Raw genomic sequence first — 27382 nt, 5'->3', positions numbered from 1 at the left:
AGCAAAGGAAAGTTTATTCAGGGGGTAAGGACCCTGGGCTGGCAGCCAGGGGTACAGGGGAGCCACTTCGGTAGGCACCCTGCAGGATTGCATTGATGTGCTCCAGTGTCTGTTTGCTGAAGACCATGTTTAGGTGCTGTGTCCCGTGCAGGGGCAACAGGTGCACAGGTTGCGGCTGACGACCCTTCCAGCGGGCACAGAGCTCAGTACTGCGCGTAGCCACCGTGTCATCACCGTCCTCGTAGAGTGCAGCCACAGGGTCTGTGTAGGGGAAGCCGTGGTCATAGATGTAGGTGTGAGGTGTGGGCAGTCCTACGCCATACAGACAGTACACTTCCACCCCAGGGGCTGGGAGCCCTGCCAGCAGGTCACGTGACTGTAGCCACATGTACCAGCCTTCCTCAAAGTGCATGTCCACAAAGAAGCGCTGGAAGTCACGGCCCGTGTAGTTGAAGCTGGGTGTGGAAATGAATATGTGGTCCTCAGGCCACGCCAGGCGGGAGGGAAACATCCAGGGGGAGGTGGTTGTCATTCGCTGCTCCTCTCTCAGCTTGATGTTGGACATGATCGGGATGCCCTGGTTGTCACCTGTGGATATGGAGCAAGGTGGGTGGGGAGCCAGGCTGGGCCACCCACAGCCCACACTCTGCCCCCAGCCCAGGCTCAGATGGATCCTGAATCTTGTCACTGCCCAAAACAGACATCAGCTCCAAGCCACAGACTAGAACAGGCCTGGCACTCAGTAGGTGCTCAGTGTGTGCTTCTTAAATGAGAAGTCCCGATGGCACCTCTGTGGGGCCTCAAAAGGAAGGCAGGGAGGGGTGTCCTGAGGATGGGTATGAATGGTGGTGGTGGGGTGGTAGTGCTGGCTTTTCCCCCTCAGACAAGTGTCTGTTGGATTCTGGGGCTTGTGCTGCACAGGGCCAGAGTTGTGTCTGGGAAGGAGGCAACGAGACCCTGTCTGTTTGGCATTTATCAGTGTGATTACCTGATGTGTTTCTGTTTCCCCCACCAGACTGTGAGTTTCTACGGGCAAGGCCGAGTCTGGCTGTGCCCAGCAGGTAGCAGTGATGTCAGTGCTGGGTCCCTGCTGCCACTCCTCAGGAAAGGGCAGGAGGGGCTCCTAGGGCCTGGCCCTTAGTAGGGCAGATCCTTGGGCAAAGGGGCTCTTGAGAGCAGAAGGCATTTGAAAGCTGGGAGGGCAAGGCCTGGGGCCACAGGGAACCAGCCTCGGGTTATGAGTAAGGTTGCTGGGGGTCGCTTCCTCTGGGTTTATTTCCCCTTTGTCATCCCTGTCACTCTGGCAGGAGTCATCCTAGTGGTCCAGGTCGGGCTCATTGCTCTTGGGGACCCATGCCAGGGCCCCAGGGGAAGGAGGCAACACTTCCAGAGGCCAGCCTGGGATGGCATCATGAACAGAAGTTGGAGTGAGGGCAGGCTGATGGTCAGGATGTGGGTGAACAGGCCACTCACCTGAAGCCAGGACCAGCATGGGCTTGATGGAGCCACCCCAGGGGGCCCCAAGAGAGATGAAGCCATCAATGAATCGGTCCTTCCAGGACTGGGGCTGTTGCAGCAAGAAGTAGAGCAAGTGCAGGCAGCCAAGGCTGTGCCCGATGAGGAAGACGGGCTTCCCGTAGGCCGTGTGCATCTCCTCCACTAGCCCAGCGAGCTTCTGGTAATACTGTCCCTGCTGGCCTGCAGGTGGTGGGTGGGGTCAGGGCCTTCAGCGTCAGGGGTCACTTGCCCCCACCCGAGCCTGACACCCACAGAGACTCACTGGGTTCCAGCCGCCAGTCATAGGGGGCAGCCCGCACTGTTTCATCCCGCACATAGCCATTGTTGACCAGATTCTGCACCAGCGTGTGCATGTAACCTGTAGGGGTGGCAGCAGCATTGGGGGTTCTGGCAATGGCTCCTGGAGCCCCTGCCCTTTCCCCCAATACACACACCTGCCAGCTTGTTTTCGTCCAGGTACTCAACAGAGTAGGTCTTGCCAAAGCCAGGGACACGGATCTGTACACCGGGGGCATTGGACACATGCCCAGAGCTTCGGTTGTAGACAACCCTGGGGGCAGCAGGACATTCAGCAGGCCAGTAGCCAAGGGCAGGGCATGGGGGCTGGGGTGGAGGGGATGGCATGCACCTGGTGTTATCAATCCAGCAGTCTACTCCAAGGGGCAGGAACATATTAAGATCCAGCCAGATGGTGAAGAAGTCCTCTGTCTTGCGGTAGCACATCCAGTTCACCACATCTGGTTTGTCCAGCTTGGCTTCCAGCTGATTCCCCAGGCAGCCAGGTACTGTGGGCACCGGCCCTCACTCTGGACCCCTTGGATCCCCCATAGCCCCCACCCAGTCTCACCCCCCAAGACACTGCAGTCACCAGCCCCACACCTTGGTCTCCCCTGCCCTCAACCCCCGGACACTTAGGACACTGATCCTCTTTCTGATTTTCCCTCCCCCTGTCCCCCAGTAGCCCAAAGCCCAGGCTCCCCTCGAGCACAGAAGGTACAGGGGCCAGGGCCACTGACCCCTGCCTCTGCAAAGCAAATAGCAAGCCTCGCTCTCATTATTGTCAAAGTCCAAGGTGAGAACAAATAGGTGTGGGGGAGTAGGGGCTGGGCCTAGGGTAGGGGTCTGGGCTTAATGGGCCTCTCCTGCCCTGGGCTGGGCATCTTGTTCTTGATGGGTGGGGGCTGAGGAAGGAGTAGTGGGGCTGGGCCCAGGGTCTGGTGCGGCTGCAGCTGACTGCAGCTCATAATGCTCTGCTCACGTCTTCAGGCACTCCCCAACCCCTGGGACAGAGGACTCAGGACACAGCAAGAGTGTGGTGGGGGAAGGGGGCAAGTTCTCTGTAGGACAAGTCTTTGGCCTCTTGGAACATGGAGGCAGATACCAGGGCTAGTGCAGGGGCAGAAGGGTCCTGGCTGGGTCTGCCACCGGGGGCTGGGATCCAGGCTCCCCAGGGTCTCGCCTGGTACATCAGGGGCCTGGCGGGGGCTTACCGAGGATGACGGGCCGTGTGTGGTTACTGAGCTCAGCCTTGGGCGTGGTGTGCGGGGGGAAGAGCACATTGAGGAGCCAGAAGGGGGCAGCAGGGGGGAGCAGCAGCCCCAGCAACAGCACCCACTGCCATGGGGAGCCGGACAGCCCCATTCCAGCCCTAGTGCCTATTGCCCACTGAAGCAGACCTCGGCTGGCCTTATCTGGAGAGCGGTGGGAGGGCCCCAGGGCTAGTGGGAGGGGAGGGACAGCCTGGCCAATGGGGGTGGCCAGAGATGGCCGGAAAGGGGCACGGTCTCCAGGAGCTGGCTCTGGGCCTGGGTTCAGTTCCGCCTTCTTCCTTTGGTGCCAGGGGAAACAGAGCCGGGACAGCAGGAGGCCCAGAAGTACACAATGTTTTATTGAAAAAAGTTAGGCGTCAGCTTGGCCAGCTCCAATCAGCTTGGCTTGGTGGGGGGGTCCCTGCCCACAGTAGCCTGAGCCAGGCCTTCCCGCAGGCAGGCTGGGCCGGACACCCCTCCCACGCTGCCCTCCTTTCTTCTTCTGATGACATCCAAACAATAAATATACAATAAATAGTGCTCCTGGGCCAGGCTGGGCCAGCTGCCTTCAAACCTCACATCACCCCACACCAGTCTCTGCAACCAGAGTAGGCCTCCCAGGTGCTGGGTGGGACAGGCCCCAAACCTTCCCAGGTCTCACAGGACCTCGGATCCATCGCCACTGCCAAGCCCAGGCTGGTTCCAAGGAGACCTAGCAAGCTGGGTCCCAGGCAGGGCCAATAGTGGTGCTGGCAGGCAGGTGCTGGGAAGGGGCTGCTACCCTGGATACCTCCACTCCAGGCCACAAGGCTGCACTGGGCTCAGGAGTAGATGGTGATGACTTCACGGCCACCACCACGCACCAGCAGTACCCGCTCCAGGCCTTCAGTCAGCACCTCCAGGAACTCCATGTCTGCAGGGCATCAGGTCAAGGAGGCAACACCAGGGCCAAGGGGTACCCAGGGATAGTCTGCCCATCCATCAGAGTAGGGGCAACCTGGGCCACCCCCGCCCAGGGCACCCACGGAGAGGAGCTCCTGGCCTGACCTCCCCACTGCCTGTCCCCCGACAAAGGGATACAGTTCTCGTCACCCTCGCTGTTCTTAGGCGGGCCGGGCATGTTCAGCAGGACCAGGCGTGCGTCGTGGGAGCGTGTGACAATGACTTCATTAAGCTTGACGGCTGTGTGCATGCGCCACACATTGGACTGGTCCCTGCAGACAACGGAGCCAATCACAGGTCCTGGTGAACATTCCACCAAGGAATCCCCGGCCCAGGCTCACTCATAGAACTTGTCTGTCCCCACCCCACCTTCCACCCCTAGACCTTAGGTGACTGGAGCCCTTTTTTCTGTACTCACGGCTTAATGTGCACCAGCTCCTGGAAGTTGTCAGGGGCATGGGTGGGATCCAAAGACTCAGCTGCCATGTACTTGTCTCGGGTCCATGTCATCTGGATCTTGTCAGCCCCAGCTGCAGACTCGTCCTCCTCGTCTGAGTACAGGCTCTCCAGCCGCAGGACTGAGTGACGGTCCTTGACCAGTTGGGCCTGAGGAAAATCAGAGGAGGCAGCCTCAGTGCTACAGCAAGAAGGGGGCCTGGCTGACCCAACCTGACCCCCCAACCTCAGAGGAATTGAAGCTGGCTTGGATGGGGCTGGGGGAGTCATTCTGATGCCCCACATGATGGCATGTCCAAAGACCCAGCCCTGCACCCGCCCCTGGCTGGAACCAAGGCCTCTGACTTACTTCTCGCTCCTGCTCAGTCTTGGTCAGCCTCATCTGCCGCAGCATTTGAGACCGCTGCTCCATCATCAGTGTCCGCTCATAGGTATAGGCAGAGATGTCGCTGTTGTGCTGGGAGAGAGGGGGTCATGAGGACAAGGAGGGATGGGGCCAGGCATCCAGCCAGCGTGGACAGGTAGGGGAGGGCAGCTCACCATCTCCACCACTTCGACCTCGGCCTCAAGGCGTAGGTGGTACAGGAAGATGGCCAGATCCTTCTTCATCTGGATGCTGTTGTCATCCATCTGGGCCACTGTGAAGATGCGCATCCGGCACTTCCTCCAAACCTGCCTCAGCAGAGCAGGTGGGTGTTTAGTCACACCCACCCCTCCAAGGGCCCAGCACTTCACCCATGGCCATCCACCTGCCTACCTTGTGCTGGCGCAGCAGGAAGGGCAACAGCATGAGCATGCCACCGTCGTGCACGATCCACCACACATCAATGTGGCCCTCCAGGTAGCGCTCATGGTTGCTGGGGTAGAAGGCGATATTCTTGGGCACGAGCAGGGCCAGGTGGGCGGCCGTGGTGCAGCGCACAGTGTCTGAGGGGAGGGGCTCTGCTCACTGCCTGCCTTTGACCCTTCTGCCTCTGCCACCTCACTTGGCACCCGTCCCGTCCCACCTGGCCCAGCCCAGGCCCTGGCTCCTGACGCACCAATAAAGGTCTTCCAGGCACGTGGGTCTTCGCTCTGCCGCCAACCGTAGGGCCAACCCAGCACCACTGAGTTATGCCTCATGCCGCCCAGGCCACAAGACTGGATGAGGTGGGCCAGCCCCTCACGCACCTTGCTGGCTACCACCACCTGGCAGAAGCCCTTCACTTTCTCAATCTCCATCATGTTCTTGATTGTCTGGGGGGAACACACCAGGGTCAGAAGGCAGGGCCACCAACTTCTGCTCTGCTCAGCTCCCTCCCAAGAGCCCTAGGGCACACAACCATTTGGGGGGTGGGAGAGGGAGAGGGGCAAACTGCCCAGACAGAGGCCATGTTTCCAAGATGGGACAGATATTCCCACCTTGCTCCAGTTCTCAGGTGGCACCTATGCTGTCTACCTGGCTGGCCAGGCTGGACCGGTCCCCTACCCTCCATGCCAGCTATAGTTCAGACACCTCTGGCCCAGCTCAGCACCCTTCCCCCTGCAGCGGGCACCTGCTCAGCAGCCTGGGCCTCGCCATAGCTCTCCAAGAAGCTGCCCTGGATGACAGACCCGACGATGGTCAGGCCCTTGCCAGCCTTAAGCTGGGAGGCGAAGGTGAGGAGCCGTGGGTACTTCACGTGTAGGTCCTCATCTAGCTTCAGCAGCACCAGCAGCTGGGGCCTGTGATGACCAGGTGGGGAGGCAGCTTGAGACCAGGGCAAGAGATTTCCAGGGAGCCCTCCTCCTCTTCCCTCCTTGGACTGCGAGTCCCACAAGTTTGGGTAGCATGGATCCGAGGGCTCAACAAACAGGAGGGTGTCCCCAGCAACCCCAAGATGGGGATCGTGGAGTAAGAAGGGGGAGCCAGCATCTCTTGACTAACCACCCTTGAGTGCCATCTGAGAACCTGGAGGCAGCCCTTGCCAGTGTGGGTGTGAACTCACCGCCAGTTCTTGGTGTGAGGAGGCCCCTCCTCTAGCCGCAATAGTGCGTAGCGGGCAGCGCTCAGGGACAGTCCTCGGATCCCGTCACCCCACTCCTTCTCAGCCCTGTATATGCCACCATAAGCTAGTGAGTCCCTGGTCCCACCAGGGCTTCTGTCGATGCCTATGTATATGAGGGACTGAGTTCCAGTCCCTCAGCCCTCATGATGGCTGGTGAAGAATGGCTCAGCTCCCTACCACAAACACACCTTCCTGTGTGACCCAACCAGACACCCGCAGTGCCATGCATGCTGTAGGTAGAGGCCAGGCAGCAGCCCCACTCACCCTTGGTACTCAATGTACTTGTAGATCATGCCTGCGATGAGCATGGCAACCAGAGCATAGTACCAGGAGGAGACAAACATCAGGGCCAGGCAGAGGCTCATGCCTAGGAAGGACAGGGCCCTGGGCCGGGGAGTGGGAGAGGGGCAGAATCAGACCAGCAGGGCCCCAAGCCGTAGCCCATCCCCTGCCCTGGTGGCCCTGTCAGGTCTGATGTCAGAAGCTGGGTGGGAAAAATGGGCCAAGCCCCCCCAGTCCCAAAATGCCCCTCACCACAGCATTGCACCAACAGCAATTGCTGCCCAAGAAATGCAAACCCTGTCCAGAAAGGGGCTCCTGATCCCCACAATCTCTTGTGTCAGTGGACTGGGCTCACTCCAAAGTGCCATGACCAGCTGGCACTCACCAGTGATAGTACTTGAACCGGGGCCGCCAGTTAGGGGTCCTCAGGAGCGTCTGCACGGCACAGGCCAAGTTGACAAACAGGTAACACATCAGAAAGAACCTACAGCACAGGGAGGTGGTTGGCGCAGAGCAGCTTCCTTGGCAGCCAGGTACTCAATGTCCCTGCCCTCCTCAGGGCACTGGGCTATGTCACAGTCCTGCCTGCAGGGGCTCAGGCTCACAGGACACATTGAACAGCATGGATCCAAGGGACACCACCCTGCCTGGGGATGGATAGGACTACCAAAGGAAAGGTGGCCTCAGAGCCAAGTGTTCGCAGACAGTGGAGGTGGGGAGAGGGCTGCAGGCAGGGGAAACAGCAAGTATAGAGGGTAGAAAAGAATAGTGCAGAGGAATGGTTAATTGCTCAGTGTGTGGAAACGGCTAGAGGAGATACAGGCCTCTGGCCTAGATGAGCAGTTGGATGAGGGGCTGTCGTGAATGTCAGGAGGGGTAGCAGGTCATAAGAAGATGACAGGGACTGTTTTGAATACACTGAGACACTTGAGAGACAATGTGGTGGGCGCGGGAGTGTGGGACGTGGGTGAGAGGCCTACTGTGTGAGCTTTCAGGGAAGACAGCCAAGGTGCAAAGGGCTGAGTTTGGGGACAGACACCAACCTCTTCCCTCAGCTGGCAGGAGGAATGGCAGAAAAGGCAGGAGGACTCACTGGAGTGGGCATGCTAGGGGGCTGGGGCCCTCAGTGAGCGGGGAGTGCCCAGCCCTATCAGGTGCTGCCAGGAAAAGCCATGTGAGAAAGGCTGAGATGTACACTCTGGCTGGAGCAAGAACAGTTTCAGGTATGCACTTATGTGTGGGTGGAGTCGAGTAGCAGAAGTATATTGGGGGGAAGAGAGAGCGCTGACTCCTGCAGGCTTGGCTGTGGCTGGGCGGGGGTGCCTGGGGGTGCTGTCGGCTCTGCAGGCTGAGTGGGCAGTGAAGGGCAAGCCCTTGATAACTGAACAAGCAAGAGGGAGCATCTGGGGTGGAGTCAGATGTGCGAGGAGGCGTGGATGTGGGTCCCAAAAGCAACCAAACCAGCTCTGCCTCAGGGACCCCCTGACACTGCCACATGCTGACCACCCCCCCCAGGGCACTAGCAGACTCAAATGCCCAGCTCATTCCAGAACTTTAAAAGGGTTTTGAGAATGGATGGGTGAGGGCAGTGGTGGCTTTATCAAGGCCCCAGGGATGGAAGTCTGCTGGCTGCCTGCTCTTGTGGGGGTCTCCTGTTGTTTACAACCTCTGTGTAAGTCCAGGCTCACTCCTGACTGAAGGGGTAGGCTGAGTCCTGCCAGGCAAACATCCCCACACATCCTGGCACATCTCCCAGCTGTGCCCTCAACACCAGACAGGGCCACGGGGAGGTGCCAGGGCCAGTCCTTCCCAAGACCATCCCTATGAGGGAGGGTGGCAACAGAGGGCGTAGCCACCCAGCACCCACCCCACCCTGTCTTGGCTCCAGCTCACATGGATAGAATGGGGGCCACCATGTCTAGGGAGGCGATGAGGATGCCAAGCTCAGCAATAAGTGCCGTCAGGAGGAGCGCCCACGTTGGTTCACCATTTGCCTTGCTGTGGCCAAACACCTGCAGGCACAGGGCTAGCAGGGTCAGGAAGGGAAGAAGCTGGTCCTATAACCCCATTCCACACCTTAGGCCATGAGCCACAACCTGGCCTCCACCACCTCCAGTTCCCTCCTCTGGGGCACAGGCCACACACCCCCCATAAGTGTCACCAGCTTCCCCACCCCCCACCTCTCCAGGCCTCTCTGCTTGGGATGAGCGATAGACAGGCCACGAAGATTCTGGGTCCAAGCAGCTCTGTCAACATCAGGGCCAGGGCCGCTTAGCTCCTCCACATGGCTGGCTACATATCTCTGGGGCCACTGTGGGCTCCATCCCAGCAGGAAGTGCCCCTTCCATATCCCTGACCTCTGTCGCCCAACTGTTGTGACGGGCCAGGAGCACCCAGGCTGTGGGAGCGTAGAAGAGCTCACCCGGAGGAAGGGGATGATGTTGTCCTTGGCGATGGCCTGCAGCAGACGGGGTGCCCCAGTGAGGCTCTGTAGGCCAGCACCACAAGTAGAGAAGAAGGAGCCGATGACAATGACCCAGGGTGAAGGCCAGGCCAATGTGCCCACCACCAAGTTCCTCCTGACGCCATCGCCATACCTGCAGAGGCCAAGCTCAGGCCATGCTTGTGTGAGGAGCCCCCCAGGCCCCAGAGGGAGGAATGTCAAGAGTTAGGACAATGGCTCTGGTGGGCAGAGCTCTGGCCCCTCAGCAGATAAGGCCAGTCTGCAGGCCCCTATCCTTCCCTCCGCACCCAGCCCCGGCCCAGCCCTGAAATCACCATTCTCTCAGGAGCAAAATTCCTGGTGGGGCCTGACCCACCTGGTGGGACAAACTGCCATTGGAAACCAGCTGTCTGAGGCCACGTGTGTGGGACCATGTGTGTGTGTGTGGAGGGGGAGCCTGGTGTCTGGGCAGGCAAAAGCTGAGCCCACTGCCACCGAGAGGGGCCCAACTCACTCACTTGTCCCGGAGAACCACACCTTCAATGCAGGCACCAAACAGAACCACACTGCTGAAGTCTGTGGCTGTGTCAAGGAAAGCTAGGCTCCCACTCACTCCCCCCACAGGACCCACGTCCCAGTCGCCCAACCCTCAGCCAGCACTTAGTTGGGACACCTATACCCAAGGAGGGTTTCACGCACACACGTGCTCCTTGAGCGCGTGCACGTGTGCACGGAGGTGAGATGTGCATGTGCGTGGGTGTGTGATGTGCAGGGCATGTGCCTCTTGCCCTGCCTGCCCTGCCCCAGGCCTGGCAAAGGATACACACAAGGGAAGTTGTAACAATGGCCAGAATGGTTCCCACTGGAATGGACTTCTGGGCATCGCGGAGGTCTCCAGAGCGGTTTGAGCCAGCCATAATGCCTCCAAAAAAAGATGAGACTCCCTCAGCGACTCACTAGGAGTGGGGCCAGGACTAGGTGGATGGGCAAGAGAGGCTCACCTGTTACGGAAGGGAAGAAGATGCCAACCAGCACGGTGAAGGATGTGGCGATGTCGGCCACCACATACAGGGACAGGCTCTCCTTCAGGCCAGGGCTGTCAGTGGAAGGCAGCCCATGCTTCTCCACGACCTCGCCCTTCTCCAGGTAGGCACTCCACAGGTTTTCTGCAGGGGTAGCAGCATCACCACCACAGCCCTGCCTAGCTCCCCGAGGAAGTTCTGATAGGCAAAGGTGGCTGAATCACCAGCCAGAGCCCCGCCACTGCCTGCCTCCTAGACAGAGGCCCTTTATGGCTCTTGTGGGAACATCTCCAGGAAGTATCAGGGGGCTGGTGGCGGGGGGGAGAGGGGCTGCCAGAGCTTTTTGGGGGCTGCTACAGGCCTGGGACATCAGCCAAACAGGCTCTGCTTACCCGAAACCCGGCCGCCAAGAGCCAGGCAGAGAGGACACTGCTGGGCTGGGAAGGCAGCCAGATCTATCCCTCATTCCCGAGCTGGCCGCACAAGGACGGCTCTGTGCTCTGCTCTCCTTCCATGGTCATTCCCTGCCTCCTGCTCGGCCTGGGGGCTCAGAAGCGGGAGGACGGGAGGAAGAACGCACCTTGGAGAACACCAGCAGCTGCGCCGGGGATGCCGGGGATCTCAGTCACATTGTTGAGCAGGAAGTAGGTGTCGCAGGAGTCAGTGGTAAGGTTAGGGCCATGACAGAAGAGGTTTGATAGTTGGGTGGCCACTGTCTCATTGTCCACCATGACCGTCTTGGCACAGACATCAAATTGGTCCCAGGACAGGGTCCTGTTGCCCAGCATGCACACTCTGCAAGTGATAGAGGCATTGGTACCCGCCCAGTCTATTCTTAGCCTGCAGTCCCTGGTACGCAGGGCACCAAAGGCTGACCTACTAGCTGCGAGGATGTATTCCTGCATTACTTACGGAAACTCAGGAGGGTCAAAAATAGACTTGATGCCCCCAGCATAGATGGAGAGGATGGAGATGATCACACAGGCCAGGAAGAGTGAGGCAAACTTGTTCACATACTTGACACCAACAAACACCACCAGGGTCATAAAGGTCAGAAAGATGGTCCCGTACACCCGCATATTGTTCAGGGTGGCACTTGACGTGTCGTGGGCGCCTGTTGGGTAAAAAATGGCAGCCGGCGGGGCAATGTAGGTCTGAAACAAGAAGATGCATAAAGAAGGTTTGATCTTCCTAGTTGAAAAGGGAAACCTGTCCATCTTGGCTTCCTCTTTAAAAGAGTATCCAAAAGAAGCCAGTCATAAAAGATCATATACTGTACGATATCATCTGTATGAAACATCCAGAACTGGCAAACCCATAGAGATGGACCGGTGGTTGCCAGGGGCTGAAGGGAAGGAGAATAGAGAGTGACTGCTAATGGGTAGAGGGTTTCTTTTTGGGGTGATGAAAATGTTCTAAACTTGTCTGTAATGACAGTTGTACAGCTTTGTGAATATATTAAAACCAATGAGTTGCACACTTTAAATGGGTGAATTGTATCTCAATAAAGGTATTTAAAAAAAAAAAAAAAAGAGGCTCCAGTCACAGAAGCCAACCTGAAAGAGCTCCCAATAGCCAAAGCTGGAACAATCTGAGCAACAAAATAGTAACAGTATTGGATTATCACTCAAAGGATTAAATAAATTAATAAGAGAAGGGACAAATTTTCCTTACGGAAGAATTCCAAATAACTGTAGAAGGAATATGGGAAACAGAAAAGACAAACTGTCACTACCCACTGCCCTCGCCCCCCACCTCTTCTCCCACTGGCTGGGGCTGTTCAGTGGGAAATGGGAGGCTGAGCCAGAGTGCCGGTGGGGCTCCAGATCGGGTGCTGGTGCTGCTCACCCTGATTTAGGAGGCAAAGAGAGGCTGAGTCTGAAAAGGCCCTGGAACAGAGCCCTAAGGCAACAAAGCTGGGCAGAACCAAGAGAGGCCCGGAGGCAGTCTCTGTCACCACCAAGACCTGCCACTGCCCAGCCAGTGGGAAGGAACAGTGGGGTGCACAGGGTGACAGGTGCCCAGCCTTGGGGGGGCCAGAGAGCAGGAGATGTTCCAAGGGACTGACTGGGCAATCCCTACCTCCTGGTCCTCTGCCTGAAGCATGGACCCTGCTCCTGGATTTCCTGTTTGTTTTTCCTAATCCCCACATTCCTTCTACAGTTCATAGAGCACCTGCATGGCTGAGACCATGCCCAGGTGGACGTGAAGATCCAGGGCTAAGAGGAAGGCACCAGACCTCTTCCCTGACTATCCAAACTGATCGGGGGAGGCTGGCTTGAGCAAAGAGCTTTCTCCCTCAAGGAGGCTTCCCATATCCTAACCTTCAGAACCTGGGCCTCTGGGGAAGGGACTGTTTGGACATGATTTGGGCTGGCCAAGGCTCAGCTGACTCACCAGCAAGATCTCAATGGCCCCCAGGATATACATGGCAGCTGCAAATGTCGTTCCTAGGTAGAAGCACAGGCCCACGGCACCTCCAAACTCTGGCCCCAGCGAGCGGGAGATCATGAAATAGGAGCCCCCAGCTACAGCAAAGCAAGTATACACAAGTCGAGGCTGGTTCTTCTTCAAAAAGGACTCCCCATGACAAGCCCTCACAACCACCCAGGGAGGCAGGGACTGCTTTTCCCATTTACAGATGAGCAGAGGGGTCGGGAGATTTGCCAAGGCTGCATGGTTAGCAAATGCTGGGCTGGGGTTGGGCTCCATTCCTGTCTGACTCCAATGCCCAGCACGGGCCAGGGAAATGACAACCTTGTTAGGGCAGCCTAAGTCACAGCAGTGGCTGAGCGGCCCACTGTCCTCCAACTCCATCCACTTGAGATGGTCCTCACAGCCTCCTCTGGCTGGGTGTGTCCTATCTCAGCACTCCTCACCACTCCGAGGGCCATGCCTTTGCTAGTCTGACCCCTCCAGACCAGGGCAGGGCTGTGACTCATTCAGTTTTTGTCCCTAGGGCCTGGCACAGGCCTGCCACCAGGTGAGTGTCCACAGCCAACTCTCCTGCCGAGTCTGTGCTTCTGTCAGAATATAACACCTCTGGTAAGACTGACAGAGTCAGCATTGGGCCCAGGGGACAGAAGTGTTCCCATGCCACTGGCTGCATCTCAGGCTGATACAACTTTCCTGCTGAGAGATCTGATCAAGATTTTTAAAGTGATTAGAAAATTTTAAAAAGGTCAAGCCATCTGATGCTGTAATCCCACATCTAGGACTCTCTCCTAAGGGAACTGCCAGGGGTGTGAACAGAGATTCATGTTCAAAGATGTTCATGACAACAATTTTTACAATAGTGAAAAAGCAGAACCCAAAAGCAGGAGAAGAATCACATAAACCAGGTTATATCCTACCATGGAGAATACTGCCAAAACACCGAACAGTATTCAACATTTGGGAAATATACACATATACATTCTATATGCTTGTTTATATATACCAGCCAACACTCTGTAAGAACATAAGCCCATACACCAAAAGGCTAATAGTAATCATCTCAGGATGGTGGGATTATGGGTGCTTCCAATTTTCCTTTCTACACTTTTCTGCACTTTCAAACCCTTTTATGGTAACATTCATTGCCTTTTTTTGGTGTTACTTTTATAATAATAATTTAAAACAAAACAAACACAACAGTAGTCTCAAACTTTGTCAAGCAAGGAAGCTTCTAAGTGGTGGCTCTGCCATGAGAGCCAAGGATTGGGACCTACCAGAGAACTGCTAGGGGTGGGGTGAGGGCTCCTGGGGATGTCAGGTGGATTCTGGGCCCCCTTCTCCCACCAGGCCTGGGGCAGTGCTTACCCACCTGGTACCACTCCATTGGTGGCGATGGCGCTCATGGAGATGGCCGTTAGCAGGGTCTGTGGGAAGGAGGTGAGCACCTCAGCCAGGGGCGGAGGGGGGCCTCTGTGGGGCAGTCATGGCCAGTGCCTGCCTGCCCGCCCGCCCCCACCCCTGCCCCAGCCAGGAGACTCACGCAGCAGCAGCAGATGAGCACAATGAGGAGGGCCTGTAGCACCCCAGCCGTGCCCACCATCCAGGTGAGCCGCAGGAAGAGGATGACCCCAAAGATATTCTGCAGGCAGGGCAGGTACACTCCCATGAGGGTGCCCATGCTGGGCGCCTGTGCAGGTAGGAGGGGAGAGGGTGTGCTGAGCATCAAAGGGGCCCAGATGCACCATGGAGAGCCAGCCCCTAGTCACTCAGCAGCCCATTCCCAGGCTTTCTGCCCAAGGACAGGGTGAAGAAGGCACCCCAGATGGGGCCCTGAGGAGTGCAGGGGGTGAGTGGCAGCTATAATGTCTATATTGATTTTCATATATGAATGAAGTTCAGGACTAGGAAGGTGTAAAATCTGATTCTTTTCAAAACCCCACGTGTGAGCTTTTTAGCCTCACATCTCTCTTAAGGTACTGCCCCTGCCCTTTCCTCCTTTCTCTTTTAAACTATGGAAAAGAGAGGTCTGTCTTAGATTCCCACCTTCTTACCCAGAAGGCCCCAAGTCACCCGAGTCAGAGCCCCACAAGTCATCCCTGGCCCTCCCTCTCTCCAATTCCCCAACTGCAGTCCAAATGGACACTGCACCCTGCCCAGTCTCCTTCCCATGCTGCACTGACATCAGCCTGCCTCGCCCCAGCCTTAGTCCCTTGCACCTGGGGCACCTGGGTGGTGACCTCCAGCCTACTCTGCTGCCAGAGCAGGTTTCTGAAAACTAAGTCTGACCTCATCCTCCCTGCTGCAAACCTTCTGCCTCACCCTGTAATCCAGTGTGTGGTCCAGACAGACTCCTGGGCTTGGGCCACCAGACCCACCGCATCACCTTCCTTGTTAGCCCCAGCCCTTGACCACATGGGTTCATCAGACTTCTGAACCTAGGCATGTTCTGGCTTCTGCCGGAAATGGTCAGCCCTGCCTAACAAACTCCTCTTCAGCCTTTAAGATCCAGTTTAACTGTTACATGCTCCAGGAAGTGTCCTTGGGTTGCCTTAGGTAGAGCTGGTATTCCCTCCCGCATTGCATCAGCATCTGAAATACCCTTCTATCATAATGGTGGAGCCCTGGTGGCGCAGTGGTTACCAGAGCTTGGCCTCTAACTAAAAGGTCAATGGTTCGAATCCACCAGCTGCTCCCTGGAAACCCTATGGGGCGGTTCTACTCTGACCTATGGGGTCACTAAGAGTCGGAATCGACTCAACGGTAACGGGTTTGGTTTTGGTTATCATAGTGGTCACTACAGATCATGGTAACTGTTTACTCATATGTCTCATGAATACACTGGGGCTGACCTGGGTTCTGCACTGTTCTAGCACCAGCAGGCCCTGCATGTAATGTGACCAAAGGTATGCCTGAATGTGGTGAGAGGTACGTCTGAAGGCCCCTGGGACTCCTTGCTGGGAAAATCCTGCAGCGAGTAGAGACTCCAGCTGCAAAGCAGGTGAGGAAGGGCTAACATGGAGATCTCCAGACAGGATTTCTCGATGATCTAAGGGCTGAGGAATCCAAGATCAGAGCAGAATAGAAGTGAGCCAGGAGGCCAGGGCAGGGGCTGAGAGCAGAGGCAGGACTGCCACCTTGAAGCACTGAGCCCCCATGAGTGCAGCCCAGGGTAGAGGGACCTGACAGCTTCCACTGGGGGCCCCAGAAAAGCCTCTTGCTGCTCTGTGAGAACTATGTGACCATAGGAACTCGTTGAAGGGTCCAGGCCTGGAGCAGGATCTGTGTGCAGCCTAAAGGACTTTGGGAGAGCCTAGAAGGGTCCAGACAGGAATGAATGATCCCTCCAACTGTCCTGCACAGTGCAGATGACAGATATACTTCATCTGTACTCTGGTTGAGCCCCTTTCAGAGGCCCTGGACCACCTGATGGATAGTGGTGGCAAGGGCTCCCAGCTCCACCCCCACCCCAGGTTGACTCACTCCTGGAAAAGGGCAGTTTGGGAAAGGGCAAGGCCAGAAATGCCTTCTGCATCTCCAAATAACCTCCAGCAGTCTCAGAAGGTCAGCAGGCCGGAGTCCAGTGGCTCCACAGAGTGGCTCCTTTGGGTCTTGGCATGGTTTGACTGGAGACCCGCCCTTCCTGCTTCAAGTCTTCCTTCTCTGAGGCCCCTGTGCAGATCCACCTTGTGTGGGACCACAACTCAGAAGTCCAAACTTCCTAGCTTTCTACAGACTCCCTGTGGACTCATTCAGGTCTCTCCTTCCTCCATGGAAAAGCTACTAGAGCTGGGATGCTCAGCCATCCCCTCCCAGCCTTCCCCAAAGGCCAGGAGAGCTGAGCAGCTAAGCTGACGCTGGACCCCACCATCCCCACAGGCTCCCCATTAGGCCAGGGCCCCTGGCCCTTCGCCCAACCCAGGCTTCCTTCCACCACTCCTACTGAGATCTGCATTAGCCTCCCTTAGGGGCTTTTCTACCCCCAGCTTCCTGGACTTGGCCTGGAGGGACACAGGAGGCCCTTACACAAGGGTCCTGCCACTCACTGTGAGCACCCAGGGGTCTTGTGGCAGCAGCAGAAGGGAGGGTATAACTCCTCTCCAGGGCTGGATGGGGACCCATGGGGACAGACAGAGTTCTCCACTATCCACAGCCCAGAATATGCCAGCAAAACCACAACCAGCTGGATGGAGTGGGGGTCTGTGAGACCTTAGGACCTGGCCTTGGCTGTCTTCTCTGAAGTGCAGGCTGGTTTGCCCCTGAAAAGACAAAGCCAGGGCTGCACTTCAGCCTCCATCCTTGGCCTGCCCAACAAGGCCCAAATCTCATGAGCAGATTTGAGACCAGGAGCCTGGTTTATCCCAAAAGAGCTCCTTCTGCCTGCGCTAACCTTCAACAAGAACACCACAGCTAGTCCCAGGCCCAAGCTCCTTTCAAACACACCTGCTTCCCAAACCTCAGGGAATCAGGAGGTAGAGAGGGAAAGCCCCTTGCCTTCCAGCTGAAAACACAGGAAAAAAACTCAACCCTCAGTTAAACTGAACCCTGTCACACAAAGGAGATGAGTAAATCACATGCAAAGTCTTTCTGAAGAAAGAGGAAGGCACAGGGCCAGAGACCTGGATGCTGACCTGACGATGGGATCAGGAAAGGACTAGGAGGCCAAGAGACAGTGTCATGTTCCTGTCATACACATACATGTCCCCCCACTCTGGGTTGTTGAAGGAGTCTGCCAGTGGAGCCTTGGAACAATGCAGCATCATGTGTTCCGGGTCACATAGTCTCCAAAGGACAACCAGGTTCCTGGCTCCAAAGGCAACAACCTCAACACCCTGATGCAATGCTGGTGATCTATCATTCTGCACAGTTCCATATCTCACAGTGAATCCACAAATCCATCTCCCAGTGTTACGCATCAATCTCATCTAGCTGAGTCACCCTAGGCAAGTTCTTAACGTCCCCGATACTCAGTTTCCACATCTGTAAAATGTGGATGACAAGAGCACCTGCTTCACAGCTTTGTTGTGAGGATAACATGAGAATCCAGGCCCACTGCTTAGCATAGTGCCTGGCACACAGTGAGGGCTGAGTAAAGGGCAGCTGTCACTCTCACTGTCATTTCTTAGGTCCTCCCTGGCCCTCTGCTCCCAAGAAGCTCTTCCTTAGCCCACTCCTTGAAGTCTCCTTTAACCCAAGGCATAAGGGCCTCTCCTCCATGCTCATCACACCTGCACCTACCTCCCAGAAGCACTCACAACCATATGAGGCAACTGCCATTCCATGGTGCTGTATCTGTCTTCCCAGGTGTGGCCCTTCCACTGCCCCTGACCAGCTTACCTTGGCGGCTCTCCGGCGGGTGCCCTCCCCGCTCTCAGCCTCCTCGTGCTCCTTGGCGCCCTGCGTGAGGTTGGTGTAGCTGACAAGCTTGCCCAGGAGAGATGAAACCTTTGGGCGGATGTCCATCTCTTCCTGTAAACAGAGCCACAGGGCAAGTTGGCATCGGGCCAGCCTGGCACCAGACTACCTGTGTGTAGCCAGCAGCCTGGCTCTGTGCCAAGCCCTGAGGCAGGCCTGGGCCTGATCCTAGCTCTCGCCTGGGGAAGCCTAAGCCAGCCAACTGAACCAGTGTGGGCGCCACACCCCAGCTCATGGCACTCAAAGGAACAGCGCAGCGAGTGCTTCCTTCTGCCCCACCTTAGCTGCAATCACTGCCAGCCTATTTGTGAAAATCATCTGCCTCAGGGGAGAGTGGGCAGGGCACGGCTGGCAGGCAGGAGGGTGGCACACTTCATCCTTGATAACTGCCTGCCTGCTCTGCTGGCCACCTCCCGGCTATGACTGGGCTGCTCAGGCTCACCTCTGCACTCAACACCCCAACAAAAAAGCCTACCCCAGTTACTCCGGGGAACTGAGGAAGTCAAAAGGGGGATGTCTGGGACAAACGAAGTCTCTCCTGTCAGCTCAAACCCCGATCTTCCTGGATGGTGTTCCCCCCAGGCCCCAGCAGCTGCCAGCAGAGGCTCCAAGTAGAAGCCTGGCTCCCCAACCCATCCTCAGGTGGGGCCTGGTCAAGACCTTCACTGAAGAACCCTGATGCTTTTCCAGGTCAAGAGGCCTCCCAAGAGCTTACGCTCTGCTACCTCCACCCCTGACGAGGTTTTTGCTCCTCCTGTGGCCTCTCCAGCACCATGCCTCTACCTGCCTCCTAACCATATGCAGGCCTTTCCCCGTCTGTTAGCTTTGACCCTACACACAAGGGAGAAGCTGGTTTGGAGTGAGAAGCAAAGATGCAGGCCCTTGGGAGCATGTGGAGATTGAGAAGCCTACAGGACTTCTGTGGGGTGGGCTGGATATGTGGGTCAGAGTTCAAGGGCTTAAATCATGTCTTAAGTCCAGACGTCACTTCTCAGTTTAAGTCTGAAAAGGACAAAATTCATGTTCAGAGGCACAAATTTAGGACTCTTTCCAGAGAGGTGTCCACTGACAAAGATGGGGCAGATCTAATGGGAAGGAACAGGCCTGAGTGAATGAGAAGGGAGCAGAGCTGGAAGAGCCAACCAGGAAGGACAAGGAGTCCATGGAAGACAGAAGAATCTGGACTGGGAGAAGTTCTAGAAGTCAAGAGAAGAAAGAAAATCCTGAGGTGGGAAATCCTGAGGGGGTGGTCACCTTGCTGAGGGATGCAAGTAAGTCAAGGGTGATGACCCCTGGAGGGGACAGATGGGGGTGGAGTTGTGACTGGACTCTGGAAAAGCAGTTTCAGTTCAAAGGGCCAAAGAAACCACCACTTGGCTGCCAAGGGAGTGAGGCAGACAAGGGGAGACTGGAGGAGGAGTCGAGACATAGGAGGCACAACCTCCCACCTTCCAGCCAGCCTGCTTAGCTAAGGTTTGGGTCAACCTGCCTGCCACGCCTGTGGCCCAAAATGGCTCCTTAGATACCTCAAACAGTGCCAGGTTCCTGTCATAGTAGTCACTTCCTCTGGAAGCCTCCAAGGGAGAAAGGAAAGGGCTGCTCTCTCTGTGGTTGCCATGACCTGTGGAGAAAGAGAGACAGAATCCCAGTCAGTGGCTGCCTCCTGAGCCTCCAGCCTGTACTCCTCCCCAGCAGTCCAGGCTCCAAAACTTCATTACAACATTTTGAAGGCCTGTGTGACCAGGCTGGGCCTGTCTCCCCATCACACCCTGCCCACCTCCTTGAAGAGCCAGAGATAACAGTGGTGCAGCCAGTGACCAAAACCCAGCGCATCATTCCCTCCAGAAGGGCACTGTTGGGAAGGCCCCAACCACACTACCAAAGGCACAGGTGAACACCCAGGGGCGGAGCCTACCAGAAGGGGCGTGGCCTGGTCCTGGCCTACCCTTAGGGCTCCCTCCACCCCCACTTTCCCAAGCAGGTCTGGAATACCCAACGTCCCTGGAGCCAACGGCTCTGTGTCCTCAGGGCTACCCCAAGTGCTGCCCTCCAGATAAACAAAGCCGCAGAGGGCACCTTCCGCCGCCATGGCCGGCAGACCTCCCGCTAGCTATCTCACCATGCACTGCGTGGGGGCGTCCTGGCGCAGGTAGCCAGGGGGATGCTGGGAGGCCGGGCAAGCCACAGACAGTGAGAATGGTGGAAGTGGGCGCAAAGCGTGTCGGGGTCTTTGATGACGGCCAGGCAGGGTGGGTGCTGGACTGTACAGGGCCCAGGAAGGGGAGGGTGGTTGGGTAGCAGGGGCTGCTGGCAGGAGACCGCTTGTTAGCCTCCCTGCCCCCAAACCAGGTCCGTGTGACTGTCCACCCCTCCACCCCCACACCCCTACCAGCATCAGGCTGGTGAGACAGTGCCTAGGAGGCAAGGAAACCTTGCAGAAAGGGGCCAGAAGCTCCTTTTTATAAGCCTACCTCTCCCCCCTCATCACTCAGCTGCTTTTTCTGGCTGCCTAGCATTCACACTCTTCCCTGTTTTCAGAATCTTGTCCCTTGTGAGTCTTGGTGGGTAACAGCCCCAGCTTTCCATCATGCAGGCAGAAGACACCAAGTATTCCTTTTCTAGATGCTGCATGTTTTTAATCCAGACAGCCTGGCTTCTTTCAAAGAAGGCACCTTGATGTTGGACGGTAGCTACTGTGGCAGCAGTGTGCAGTTTTCACGGCAGCCATGTTGACAGGATGTATGGTGATGGAAGTGTCATCACTAGCCCAAAGTGGTGGTGTAATTGCACCATGCGCTGGCCCAGCCTGGTTCTATGAGAGCTACCAGCAACCTTTTCTGTGTTTGCAACTGAGAATGCTGACTGATGCATGCTCCTCCATCTGATACATCCTCTTGCTCTGGGTATGAAATTTCACTTGCCCTCTCTGAGCCAACAACCACTCAGCAGGTGCTGCCCAGTGGATTTCTTTTATCATCCAAGGAAACTGACAGGTAAGTGTGCCCATGACAATTTCCAAGGCAAAATTTTCCAGGGCAAAATCAGCTCTTCTTTCCCACAGCATGTGAAAGTGGTACATGAGCCTCATTCAGCAACTTGTATTAGCTAAGTGAGCCAAGCAACTAAATCCTATGTTCGCTAACTGCAAATAGGCCAATGTCAATGGAACAGTGGACAGAGGTGGCTGGACATCAAGCCATAAAGAGGGGGCACCAAAGCATGATAAAGCTTGTTGGGGGCCATGTCACATAGTTCCTCAGACACCCTACAATATTTGCTGTACCCTCAATGTTTGTTCAGGGTCAGAATAAGGAGAAGCCACAAGAAGAATCTGAAAACTCAGCAACTGCCCATTTCATTGATGGCCCTTCAGTAAGAGACCTCTGACAATTACTCTTGGATTTCCATGACAAAAAAGTATCTTTCTTAAAGAAGTCAGATACTTCATTTTGTCAGAAAATGGCAGCTATAGAACTCATCTTACTTCTCTTTCTGCCTTGGCTGCCAGGAATCTCCAAGCTAAATTTATTCCAAAGATACAGTCACCATCTGTTTCATCTCAGAGTACTTGCCCCCTTCCTGTGCATGGTTTTTGATTTTTCTGATGGTAACAGGTCTGTGGGAGAGGAACTTTTTATTTTATTTTTGTGCTTTAGGTGAAAGTTTACAGGGCAAATTAGTTTCTCATTAAACAATTAATGCACATACTGTTTTTGTGACATTGGTTGCTAACCCCGTGACGTGTCAACACTCTCCCCTTCTCAATCCTGAGTTCCCCATTCCATCCGTCCAGCTTTCGTGTCCCCTCCTGCCTTCTCTTCCTTGCCCCTGGGCTGGTGTGCCCATTTAGTTTCATATACACGCTTGAACTACATGTGTTATTGTTTGTCTTACCGGCCTGTCTGATATTTGGCTGAAGGGTGAACCTCAGGAGTGACTTCAGTACTGAACTAAAAGGGTGTCTGGGGGCCATACTCTTGGGGTTTCTCCAGTCTCTGTCAGGTCAGTAAGTCTGGGCTTTTTTCTGAGTTAGAATTTTGTTCTACATTTTTCTCCCACTCTGTCCGGGACCCCTTATTGTGATCCCTGTCAGAGCAGTCGGTGGTGGCGGCCGGGCACCATCTAGCTGTGTGGTGAAGGCTGCGGTAGTTGTAGTCCATTAGTTCTTTGGACTAATCTTTCTCTTGTGTCTTTGGTTTTCTTCATTCTCCCTTGCTCCAGATGGGGTGGGACCAGTAGACGTATCTTAGATGGCCACTCACAAGCTTTTAAGACCCCAGAGGCTACTCACCAAAGTAGGATGTAGAACATTTTCTTTATAAACTATGTTATGCAAGTTGAGCTAGATGTGCCCTGAGACCATGGCCCCCAGCCCTGGGGGAGGAACTTTTGTTGCTTACCTCTTCTTATTTTTTTGTGGAAGTAGGTTGGAAGTACATTATAAACTATCCTAAACTTAGGCACTGCAGCCTGCCCCACCATTGTTGCTTTGTCTCTGAGGAGACTGTTCTCCTGTCCAGGAAATACAGAGCTGAGCATATAGAAACACAAGAAAAATGCCTGTGGATGGTCCTCCAAGACCCAGCCAATCCTTTGTCCCTTCATCCATCATTCCAGGGCAGCTCTAGTCCTCATAGCAACACCCCAGGTATGTATCATTTACTCCCTTTTAGCAACAAAGACTTGAGAGGTTCAGAGGCAAAGGTCACTCAGGAGGGCCAGACCTGGGTCCTGGAGTGCCAGGGTCCACCAGACCCAGATCGGGGCTGGGCTCCAGGTTCCCTGCTCTTATTCTGTGCCCTCTGAGCATTCATCCCAGGGTGTACCCCTACGGTACAGCACCAGCCTTAAATAGAGAGGAGTGTCTGGGAGATGCGATTTGGCCAGGGGTCCACATTCCCAGGCCTCTGTGTGCCCAGATGGCTGGCAGCCTGGCTTGGATTCCTGGCCCACCTCCTGTGGACCTAGGGCAACCTACCTACCCTCTCTGCACTGCCTTGGTTTCTTGTTCTATGAAATAAAGATAGCAACACCCACTCTTCCAACTGTGTAGATGCATCAGAAAAGCGACAAGGTGGTGCCAGACACCCAGGAGCACTCCTTAGAGTTCCCCAAAGCCTCCTCCATGGGATTGTGGGGATGTGGCGGGGGGGGGGGGGTCTGAGCAGTGGCTGGATGTCTGCCCTCAGCTTCAGGCTACCCATTCAGGCCTCAGCTATTCCAAAAATTCCAGGGCAGGTCTGGGCATGCCTGCCAGGCCAAAGCTGCTCAGATACCACCTGAGACCCCCAGTGAACCTGAGCCTGGGGACTGCCTGTGTGGTACACATGTATGTGTGTTCCCTCAGCAACTGTGAATGTACAAGCTGCAGGTGGCTGGATGACCCTCCTGATCCCTGGGCACAAGTGCATCTTCCTGGGGTGCTCCTCCAGAACCTCCCCGCACTGTCCACAGGCTGGGGTGGAGCTGGAAGAGCAGATCCATAGGCCCCTCGGAGGAAAGATGTGAACCTGGAGAGATTCAGGTACCAGGCTGAGACCCCCAGCAGATAGACATGAGGCTCACTGTTTCTGGCTTCCCCAACCCTTTGCAGTCCCCACCAAGAAGGATCAAAATCACTCACCAGGGCGTAGGGTGTCCCCCATCCTACAGCCAAGGTCAGGCTGAAAAGGAGTAAGAGGGGAGGAGGAAGGGGGGTAGTGGGTGGAGCTGGCCTAGCCTAGAGGGATCAGCCAATGTGGTTCTAGGTCCTTGTAGTCACCCTGTGAGGGGCCAAGGCAGGGCCAGTGCTTCCTGCCCACTGGTTGAGGCTGACCCTAGGGATGCAGCCCAGCCTCTGTGGAAGAAAAAGAAGGCCTCCCAGGACTGATAAGGAAGCAGGGAGGTCCTGCTCTGACCACTTGGACAAGGCTAGGGCTAGGTGAGGGTATGGGGACACACATGTAGCTGTCAAGTGGGTAACCTCCAGGATATACAGCAGCCCATGCTACCTTCCTGTGACATTTCCACACAGGTCTCTGACTGCCCCAGCACCATCCTCCACGGCAGTGAGGTCTCACACACATATGGTCATCACCTACATCAGGCATGAATCACCTCAGTCATGTGTTCTAAACATGTTAATATCACAGCCAGATCAGAGTCAGGTCAAGATCACATCATCTGACACGTCATCAACACGTTTCCTACACGTTTCCATCACGGTCAGTCACAGATCACAGCATTGGTCATCATCAGTCATATCACTCTCCTAATCACTGATAACCCAGGCAGCAAAGTGGCCATGAGAATGCTCTGACCTGACCCCGCCTTCACCCTGTGATACCTGCAGCTTCACACTTGCACTAGCACAATTACACATGCACATGCTGTTACATATACAGACCCATGTTCTCACCGGATGCTCACATTCCAAGCGCCCCTGAAGGAGCGCCCCGGGGACCTCCTAGGGCAGGAGATAGGGAATGGGGCAGAGGCAGGCACCCGGAGGAGGAAGGAGGAGCCCAGCCAAAACACCTAGCTTAAAGCGCTGGAGTCTCACGCCCTGGGTTTGAATCCCACCCCATACAGGCAGGTTACCTAACTACTCCAACCTTCCGTTCACTACTCCCTAAATGCGAGTTAACAGTATCTATCCCATCGGGTTAGTTGGAGGATTAAACAAGTTAATTCATGTTAAGCGTCTAGACAAGCCTGGCTCAGTGAGCGCTCCACAGATCCGGCAGGTACCCACAGACCATCTCTGGCCGGCACACCCTTCTCACCAGCCGGGCCAGAGAGCAGGGAGGCCCCTGGATGGAGGAGGGGAGAGGGGGAAAAGAGTGATCTTGGGGACAGAGACGCTGAATCACAAATGGGGAGGCGAGGTGAGATGAGGATGGGCCGATTCCCAGAAAGGGAAGGGGCTGGGGTCCGGCTCTCACTGTGCTCCCAGACTGGAAAGTCTGGGGATGGGGGCTCGGCGCTGTTTTTGCGTAGGGCAGCTCGGGTTTCCCTCGCCAGCCACGTCTGCAGCCCCCGCCCGCGGCTAGCAGGGAGGAGCTGGAGTGGGGATGACGGCCCAGCAGCGGGCGCCGGGTGCCGAGGAAAAGAGTGTCCGCGCGCGCAGAGCAGGAGTTGGTGGCGGCGGCGCCAAGGAAGAAAAGTTGGGCCCGCATCGACGTGTGCGCGCGAGGTCCGGGTGTGTGTGTATGTGTGTGTATGTGAGGGCCGGCTCCGCGTGGCCCGAGCCCCTGCCCCGCCATGGCCCCTCAGGGCGCGCCCTCACCATCAGAGTCGTCCCGCTCGGCTCGCTCCCCGTAGTCGACCCAACTGAGCCCTTCGAGGTTGTCGTAGTCGCCGCGCCGCGGCCCGTCCACCGGCACGACGGTGAAATGAGGCATCGCGTGCGCTCCGCCCCGCCGCGCCTGCCACCCCGGCCGCCTGCCGGGTTGTCCCCGCCGCCCCGGGCCCGCGCGCCCCGCCCGCGCGCATTCCTCCCCGCTGCGCTCACTTCCTCCGCCCGCCCACTTGGCCGCCCCTCGGGGGCGGGGAGCGGGAGGGGCTGGGGCCGGCTCCTCCCCGAGGGGGGGCCCTGGCAGGCTGACGCCCCCCCAACAGGCGCGCGTACAACTAGTGGCGACAGGCACCCGAGAGAGGGCCAGACTCCTGTGTGACCTGAGATTGGGGGCTGCTGTCTCTGAGCCTCCAATGCGATACTTGTAAAGTGGGGAAATGCTATCCCACGTCTTGAGGCTGTCTGAGGGCTCCATGAGATGGGGCACAGGGTACACTGGCCATAAGCCCGGTGCCTAGTAAGCTCTCGGCGACATTTCTGTTACTCAGTGAGGGGAAAGGGAGAGACTACCCCAATCCTGCCCAGGACCTCCCGCCATTCCTGAGTACCCGCTCCCGGTCTCCAGCATCATCTGAACCCCCGTGCCTTCAGAAAAGTCCCATCCCTGCCCCGCGACCCCTCCCTTCAGCCTCTCCGTGTTGGAGGTGGCTGGGGAGTCCCTGGGGCCCACAGAGGACTCCACAAACTCTGAGTACCCTGTGGGGAAGCCCAAGCACACAGAAGACAGACCGGGTGCGAGGCAGGAGTTGGGGCTGAGTCCCCAAGGACCCCTTCCCCAGAGGCTGCTGCCCCCTCGGGAAGAACGAACCTCCACCCACCCACCCTGGTAGCCCTTTTGGGACAGTACACTGGACGCTTTAGCCAAATTCCTGCATTTTAACTCTCTCTTTTATTGTCTCACCTCCGGGGGGTTCCTTTACCCAAGTCCCTGCTCCTAATATTTCTCTTTCATTTTCTACTCCACTGCTTCAGACAACTTGATCCAACTGGCTTTATTTTAATATCTTTGTCTTTCTGGGCCGTCCTTTCAGCTCCTTTTTTCTCTATCAGAAAACTCCAGAGCCCATTTTACTTGTCTGTCTCCGTTTTTCTGCCTTTGACTCAGAGGCTTTAGCATATCAGAATGGTATCTTCCCGCCCGACCTGAGGAGCTGCGCCCTCCGACAGCTGCCTTCTCCCAGCCGGCAGCTCTGGGTGGAATCAGAGTTGCTAGTCCTTGCAAGGGACCCCCAGCCAACCGCAGTTCTGACCCCTCCCCAACAGCCATCGGGCTGGCGGGGCCTTTCGACTTGACCTCCTGACCCTCACACCACTGCCATCTTCAGCCATGGGCTGCCCACATTAGCTGCCTTCCAATTGTACTCCCTGCTCTCTCCCCTGCTCACAGTAGAGCGATCTCTTCTGAAGAGAAAGCCCTAGTCCCTGGCTTGGGCCCTGTTTCATATGGCCCTGCCAACCTCTCCAGCCTCATCCTTCGCCACCCTCCTCCCCAGCCACAGGTCCACCTAAGGACACTGCCAGGAATGCTTTCCTACCTCCTGCCCCACCCTCACCAAACTTCTCTTTATCCAATACCACCTCCTCGTGGAAGACTTCTCTGACAGCCCCCACCCACACAAATATGGGTTCCCCTGAGGGCAATTTACCTTCCTAGTACCCATCTCCGAGCGCTGGTGGCACAGTGGTTAAGAGCTCAGCTGCTAACCTAAAGGTTGGTGGTTCAAATCCACCAGCTGCTCCTTGGAATCAACTCAATGGCAACCGTTTTTGTGGTCTTTTTTTTTAGTATCCGTCTTGAAGAAATGTGTTGCTGGGAATCTGTGATTAATGTTTGTCATCTCCACTGGACTGGATTTCACAAGGGCAGGACAATGTGGGGGTCTTTAAGTTACCCCAGTATCCTCTGTACCTGGCGCCAGAACGTTTTTTGAATAAAGAATGAACAGGTGCTGTCTTGGTCCTCCCTATCACTCTGCAAA

At 56.2% G+C, this 27382-nt stretch overlaps 2 protein-coding genes across 6 annotated transcripts in view; both read right to left on the bottom strand.

Moving 5' to 3' along the window:
• On the bottom strand, positions 1–3427 carry LCAT (lecithin-cholesterol acyltransferase). The gene is made up of 6 exons (XM_004371469.2): positions 3009–3427; positions 2147–2303; positions 1953–2068; positions 1781–1876; positions 1474–1698; positions 1–588 (listed from the first exon to the last, which is right to left on the bottom strand). The coding sequence occupies exons 1-6, from the start codon at positions 3157–3159 to the stop codon at positions 14–16; spliced, it is 1320 nt and encodes a 439-aa protein (XP_004371526.1). The 5' UTR covers positions 3160–3427; the 3' UTR covers positions 1–13.
• The window catches only part of SLC12A4 (solute carrier family 12 member 4), a 37276-nt gene continuing 12458 nt past the window's right edge, over positions 2565–27382 (bottom strand). Inside the window, exons 1-24 of one of the 5 annotated variants that reach the window (XM_004371467.1) lie at positions 25335–25568; positions 19594–19688; positions 17990–18121; positions 14196–14342; positions 14025–14079; positions 12617–12747; positions 11132–11373; positions 10800–11014; positions 10199–10363; positions 10021–10119; positions 9716–9773; positions 9177–9351; positions 8648–8766; positions 7140–7238; positions 6737–6856; positions 6413–6517; positions 5981–6149; positions 5486–5681; positions 5203–5372; positions 5004–5117; positions 4795–4902; positions 4408–4595; positions 4128–4261; positions 2565–3960 (exon numbers count right to left, since the gene is read on the bottom strand). In XM_004371467.1, the coding sequence (XP_004371524.1) occupies positions 3869–3960; positions 4128–4261; positions 4408–4595; positions 4795–4902; positions 5004–5117; positions 5203–5372; positions 5486–5681; positions 5981–6149; positions 6413–6517; positions 6737–6856; positions 7140–7238; positions 8648–8766; positions 9177–9351; positions 9716–9773; positions 10021–10119; positions 10199–10363; positions 10800–11014; positions 11132–11373; positions 12617–12747; positions 14025–14079; positions 14196–14342; positions 17990–18121; positions 19594–19688; positions 25335–25449 (3243 nt within the window). In that variant the 5' untranslated portion in view covers positions 25450–25568 and the 3' untranslated portion in view covers positions 2565–3868. Of the gene's footprint in view, positions 3961–4127; positions 4262–4407; positions 4596–4794; positions 4903–4985; positions 5118–5202; positions 5373–5485; positions 5682–5980; positions 6150–6412; positions 6518–6736; positions 6857–7139; positions 7239–8647; positions 8767–9176; positions 9352–9715; positions 9774–10020; positions 10120–10198; positions 10364–10799; positions 11015–11131; positions 11374–12616; positions 12748–14024; positions 14080–14195; positions 14343–17989; positions 18122–19593; positions 19689–20059; positions 20161–23690; positions 23787–25328; positions 25569–27382 lie in introns of those variants that run through there. The other 4 variants (XM_004371465.2, XM_004371468.2, XM_012554172.1 and 1 more) reach the window with 4 other exon arrangements.

Source organism: Trichechus manatus, unplaced genomic scaffold, assembly GCF_000243295.1.
Source record: "Trichechus manatus latirostris isolate Lorelei unplaced genomic scaffold, TriManLat1.0 scaffold00014, whole genome shotgun sequence".
Taxonomy (NCBI): domain Eukaryota; kingdom Metazoa; phylum Chordata; class Mammalia; order Sirenia; family Trichechidae; genus Trichechus; species Trichechus manatus.
Note: the sequence above shows the minus strand (reverse complement) of the source record. Positions and strands in the feature narration are given on the sequence as shown.